General features: G+C 41.3%; 1 protein-coding gene across 1 annotated transcript; it reads right to left on the bottom strand.

Moving 5' to 3' along the window:
- Positions 1-2887: 2887 nt before the first annotated feature.
- LOC108601486 (centrosomal and chromosomal factor) lies at positions 2888-5929 on the bottom strand. Its single transcript, XM_017989384.2, is given in 4 exon segments — positions 2888-4327; positions 4400-4931; positions 4933-4985; positions 5063-5929. Coding segments are annotated over 4 exon segments (1626 nt in total). The 5' UTR covers positions 5441-5929; the 3' UTR covers positions 2888-3664.
- Positions 5930-6743: the final 814 nt, after the last annotated feature.

The raw sequence follows: 6743 nt of genomic DNA, 5'->3' as shown, positions 1-6743 counted from the left end.
CTACTTCAGTTTTTTTTTTTTTTTGGCTTTGTTGCTTTTGCTTTTATCGCATTGCTGTGACTCTGTTTGATATTTTGTTTTCTGGACTTTGTTTAATGCGCTTTGCGTCATTTCATTTTGAACAATTTTCGTGAGTTTTTTTTTTTGCTTTTAGCTTAAATTTAAAAATAACTAAGCATTTCTCTCTTTCACTCGCCGCAATCTCCTGCTCTCTATCTCGCTGTCTGCCTGTGTGTGTGCGTTTTATTTGAGGGTTATGCACACACACACATATATAGCTAAATGTATGTACATTTATTTAGGCATGTTTGCCTGAATGTTTGTTGCTGTATTTGCTTTTTATGCCGTTTTATTTGCATGCTATTTTGTTTCAGTTTTTATGTGCACATTTTAGTGTGCCCATTATTGAGTTTATTTATCTCTCTTGATGACTTTTAAATGGCAGCTGCTCTTTGCCCACAGCGGGGCTTGAATTACCCATTCCCATTCCGTTTTGTGTATGGCAGGAGGGGAGGGAGGAGCAGACGTTTGGAATTGAATGCGTAGGCAGCAGCAGCCAAAGCGAAAAGGCCAAAACGAACAAATAAGTCAATTAGTAGACAACAAGTCCAGAAGCTTTATAGACAGTTGCATAACAGCAATTACTAAATTAACATGCACTGACTGTTAAATGACTTGACTTGAAAGTTAAGGAACCAAATGCACAAGTACAACTCACTTGAGTGAGCGTTGAGCTCATTTCTATTCTAAAAAAAAAAAAGAAATATTAAAATGACTAAGCTACTTGAAATTTTCAAGTACAAGCCACTTGAAGTGTAGCGGCCTGGCCCCATTATCTCAAAAGAATTGCTCTGAAGCAGCAACACACACACACACACACACACACACACACACACACTTGCAATCCTTTAAAGTGCAGCTTTCATTTGAGTCCACAGCTCAAGCACCTGCCATACATATGCAACTGTATGTGTGTGTGTGTGTGTGAACGACCTCAACTCAAATTGAACTGAATGAAACGCAAACGTCACTGGCACTGGCAGCTAAACAGCTGATTTCCTTAGCTTTTAGTATTTTGTGCGCTTGATTTGTTTAAATAGAAAAATAAAAGCAAAAAACAAAACACTCAGCAAAGTCCGCAAATGTTGTTCAGACTGTAGTAAATTTTAATTACAGTCAATTGGCATTTGAGCTATGAAATTTTAATCTATGGCGGCCACTTTAATATTTGAATTGCATAAATGAATATACATATATGAATAGATTACAATCAGAGTTCCCAACGTTAAATCAGCATACGCCAAGTTTGCACCCCAACCCAACCGAACCCAACCCAGCCCATTGTACTCAGTTTTAATACTACATATAGACATAGGCTATAGCTACTACTATCGTCAATGTCTTGTCTTTCGTCGAGCTGTTATGGTGTTGTTTTTTCTATTTTTTTGCTGCTGCTGCCGCGCAGTATTTAGTTTATTATAGTCTAAACAAGATTTGTTGACGCTGCTTTCTACTAGCATAACCTAGAGTACACACACACACATACACACACATGTGTCTATACATAGACTTATAACTAAGTATGTTCAAGTATAGACAGATAAGTCCGCATGTGGTTCGAGGCCAGTTCCTGTCATGGAACGGTTGTGTCTTCGACTTGGACTCGTTTCGTTGAATTTAGGGCAGACCAAAGTGAATCATATGTGAATGGATTCAGTTCAGTTATAGTGCCCACAAATCAAATGGCCAAACGAGTCCACTTTTGGTCAATGGGAAACGGATGTTGCATGTTGGGGTTCTGCTTAACTCTTTATGCGATTAGCTTGGGGTTTTTTGTTTTTATTTTTAGTTACTGAATTTACGAGCAGTCGCCGCATATCGCGCATTTGTTTATTGTGAAACTTATTATAATCTTTATGCACACAATAATTCATTTCAATTCAATTCAATTTGTTAAAGTGTTTACAAGAATTGCAGTCTTAGCTTTCGAAGCGAACAAAAGCCACATTTGGTTGGCAATTAAGCAATCAATTACTTAGTCACGTTACCTAATGAGGTTTTTGGTTTTTCGTTTCGTTGTCTGTTTGGGTTGGCTAAAAATATAAGTTTACCGTTACAAGCGCTGCCAGCGCTACTACATAGATCTATAGATCTTTAAACAGAATTCGGAAACACAATGCGTCCATTATGTATGAGCGAGCGAAGTCGACTCGACTCTACTCATAATCAATGACTGAGCTGAAAGTCTTCAATCAATGACAACAATCAATCACAACGCTCTGTCTCGAACTTGTGTGTGTGTATGTGTGTGCGGGGGAGGGGTTGGCAAATGCGTGGGGCAAAGCAAATGAATAAGTCACACTAAAGAAAAAAAATATTATATACTCAAGCTGTAAAAGAAAATCTAATTCAACAAAAAGACCGACGGCAAAATACTGCGGAAATTCTTATGAGTTCTTGAAACTTTTAATTGAAAACACAAAATGTTTTAGAATTTTTGAATTGATTTGCATAAATCGCTTTTATCTCAAATTACACATTGCATAATTTGGCATAATATTTATTCATTTCTAGTTGTGTGTGTGTGTATATGTGTGTAATATATATTTATACTTTTTTGTATTTTTTTGTTTTCGATTATAATTTTTTTTTGTATAATTTTTCGCTTAGAAATTGTTTTTGCTTTACCTGCTTGTTTTATATTTTAGAATTAATAATGCAATATGTTTAATTTTTTAGCATTCCATTTACTGTTATGATTTTATATTATTGTTTTCATTTTTATTTCTTGTTGGTTTACACGCATTGTTGTTGTTTTTTGTTGGTTTTGTTTTTAATTTAAATTAAATTACATAATTACTAAAATTATTTTATAACAAATATCACTACAATAGTTTGCATTTTTTTGTTGTTTGTTTTTGTTGTTTGTTGTTGTTGATGTTGTTGGTTTACTACAAGTTACTTAAGAAAATTGATTTCATTTCAGATTTTCTTGTGTTTTTTTTGTTTTTATGAATTTTTGGCAACAATAATTGTTAGTTAGCAGCTTAATTTAAATATGTATATATGTATATGCAAAGAAAAAAATCAATCAAATAATGTACACAGATCATTACAGGGCTGCAATCATAGAGTTACAAAAAATAAACATAATACGTTCGTTTGTTTTTTTTCGAGTGTATTTAGTACATGCATTGAATCAAATTGAGCTTGACAACATAACTCGTTGATTTTTGATAAATTTCATTTTCAAATTTCATTATCACAAGTGAAATGCACGCACACATTTACATACGAGTATGTATGCTTGAAATATATATATATATAGGTATATATGTTAGATATAATAAATACACAATCCGTATTTTTGATTCTTGTTCTGAACACAAGCCCTTTGAGTAAAATTAAAAATAAACTAAAACAATTGAAATTTTGACAACTAAATAGAAGCGTTTTGCAATTTGTTGTTGTTATTGATATTGTTGGTGTGGTTGGTGTTGTTGTTGATTTTGTTTATGTATTTATCATTGACGTTTACTTGGTAAGCGTCTGTCTCAGATTGTTGTTGTTGTTGTTATTGTTGCTGCTGGACTCTGATGATGTTGTTGTTGTTGTTGTAGTAGTTGTTGTTGCATCTGTTGCTGTTGTTATTATTATTGTTGGATCACACATTATAACAGGAGATTTGCTGCAGTTGCTGGAATGTTGGTGCTGCCGCTGCCGTCGCCGATGTTGCCGCTGCACCAAATGGCACAAACGAGGCATGCCCCAGATTGGCACCAGCGGCTGCGGCGGCTAGTGACGCCGCTGCCGCTGCTGCCGCATAGGGATGCATGCGATGTTGAGTGCGCAAATATTGGCGATACTTGCCGCTCAGTTTATCAGTCGCTGTGGGCGGCAAGCGGTGCATGGGCGTGGCCTCAGGACCAGCCTGATAATTGCTAGGAACTGTTGCCATCGGCGAGCGATCAATGAGCAGCGCAGCAGCCGCCGCTGCTGCCGTTGTTGCATCCCAAGGTGCAACTGGCGGTGGCAGGCAGTGTTGCTGCTGCTGTTGTTGTTGCTGCTGCTGCTGGTGGTGTTGCTGCTGATGTTGCTGGTGTTTGTTGTAACTGCTGCTGCTGTTGTTGTTGTTGTTACTGCTGCCCGAAATCAACGCATCGCGTTTGCCAGCGCTATTCGCAGTGGATGTAATGGCGGCGGAATTGACGGCGGCAGCGGCGGCAACACTGCTGTTCTTGGTGGCATACAGTGTTGCCGCATGTTGTTGCATGTGTTGTTGCTGTTGCTGCTGCTGGTGTGTGTGTGAATGTGTGTGGGTGTGTTGGTGATGCTGCTGCTGTTGCTGCTGCTGGTGGCTTTGACTTTGGCTTTGACGACTTTGGTTGCGCTGTTGTTGCTGTCGCAACTGCTGTTGCTGCTGCTGTTGTTGTTGTTGTTGTTGTTGTTGTTGCTGCTGCTGTTGCTGCTGTACTGGATACAGCGCCTGCTGCGACATTTGTGACATTTGCTGCTGTTGTTGCCGCAGCTGTTGCTGATAAGCTTGCCGCTGCTGTTGCTGCTGCTGCTGTTGTTGCTGCTGCTGTTGCTGCTGCTGTTGCTGCTGTTGCATTTGTTGTGTCTTGCGTCGGGCAGCACTGCTAGGCACAGCAGCTGTCACGCCGCCACCAACACCGCCTCCCAAGGCGGCGGCGCTGCTAACAGCGCTGCTGGCAGCATTGCGTGCATTCGCCGACGCCGTTGCCTGCATATTGTTGACAAACGGACTGCGGCGCTGCGACTCCATTTTGCGAAAATAGCAGGGATGGATCATGAGGAGCGGCTCCACGCGCTGACCAGCTGGCGGCTTTGGCTGATTGGGCAGCTCGTACTCCACACTGCAGTCCACATGCAATGGTATGCTGTAGTCCTTGGTGGTGTTGCTGTTGCTGCCGCTGCTGCTGCTGATGTTGGTGTTGCTGGCGCTGCTGCTGCTGCTGCTGACGCTTACACTGCTGGCGGCTGCAGCATTGCTGAGTGCAATTGCTGCTGCTGCAGCGGCGGCGGCAGCGGCGGCTGCGGCGCTGTTGCTGCTGCTGTGTTGCTGCTGGCGCTGGTTGCTGGCGGCGACCTGTGTTTGGGCCGCCGCCACAGCAGTCACATGACTGTGCTGACGTGTGTTGCTGCTGTTGCTGTTGTTGTTGGCGGGGGTATGTTGATGTTGGCGTTGTTGCTGTTGCTGCATCAGCTGTTGCTGGTGCGCAGCAACTGCAGCATGATACATATGCTGCTGTTGCTGCTGCTGCTGCTGTTGATGATGATGTTGCTGCTGTTGCTGCTGCTGCTGTTGCTGTTGCTGCTGCAGCTGCTGTTGCTGCTGTTGCAGAGCAGCCGACATGCTGTGCGATAGCGACGACATGGAGGACATGTCATAGTTGGCATAGCAAGCAGCCATCGTCATTGTTGTTGTTAATTGCTGCTGTTGTTGTTTGTCACACACACAATTGTTGGCAGATTTAATTTAATTTTCTTTTTGCTCTTTGTTGCGTTAGAATTTCATATTACTTAGAGCTTTCGCAACTTTGCTTTCGACACTTCACTTTGACATTGACAAAACAGAATTGATATATTGGCACTGGTAATCCAAATGTAGACAGAGAGACAGTCCGAGGAGACGGCGTCTAACTGTTGTTTAAGCTGCAGTTAATCCGTTTGAGTGTATTAATGCGCGTATGTGTGTTTTTTAATTTGTTTGTATGCGTGTGTGTAAGTGAGAGGAACCTTAATCCATATAATGTTGTTGTTGCTCGCGTGTTTAATTTTTGTTTGTATTTCGCTTTGCTTTGAATTTTGTTGGCTTCGTGCTCGCACCCGTAATTTAATTATTTTGCATTTATAGTATTTGTTAATCAGTCTTTATTTTATTATTTCTTGTTATGTATTTATAGCTGCAAATTGGTTTGTGTGTGTTCTGCTTAGATTTTTTGTTGTTCAGTCTTGATATTTTATAATGCAAATTCACGCGTGTGTGTTTTACAGTTTGTTTTTTTTTCTTTTTGTTTTTGCCTTTCCTCCAAGCGACTTTGACGGCCAGAGAATTATTCGCTCAGACACACACGTCCGTTCACTTTGAGCAGCGCAAGCGAAATAAAAAAACGGAATCAAAGAGCGCTCTACCTCTGCGTGGGCTGAGAGAGCGGCGCTGAATTAGATGCTGCCGCTGAGAGAGTAAGCGCAAGAGAGTGTGAGAAATACCGAAACAGCTGTTACGCGACGCCAACGTCGACGTTTGTTGTTATTTTTGCTTCAGTGTTTTTTTTTTCAACTTGTTTTAAAATTTTTGGTACACTCGTCTCACTTGCTTAACAATTGAACTTGGCAGTTAGCACATTTATAAAAATGTTTATTGTTTGCTGTTTAACTGCAGTTTTCAAAGAACATTGAGAATTTTGGTGTTTTTCGGAATTTATTGTTCGCAGCCGTCTGCACGCGTCAAGCTCTCTCAAGCGACTGTCTGGGCCTGGCTTGTGGCCCTTTTTCTCTGCCGACTGCGACGCTGCCTGTATGGCTGTGTTAGTGTGTGTGTGTGTGCCTTACCTGCCGCGCACAGCTGATCGGCGACTGGCCCGTGACGTCGTCGCGTATTCAGCAGATACACACACACATACACACAAACAGATACAGATACAGTGGGACGACAACTTTGTTATTGTTGCTGGCAAAGCGCTTAAGCCAATTGCAGTCTGTGTGTGTGCGTGTGTGAG

Source organism: Drosophila busckii, chromosome 3R, assembly GCF_011750605.1.
Source record: "Drosophila busckii strain San Diego stock center, stock number 13000-0081.31 chromosome 3R, ASM1175060v1, whole genome shotgun sequence".
NCBI lineage: Eukaryota > Metazoa > Arthropoda > Insecta > Diptera > Drosophilidae > Drosophila > Drosophila busckii.
Note: the sequence above shows the minus strand (reverse complement) of the source record. Positions and strands in the feature narration are given on the sequence as shown.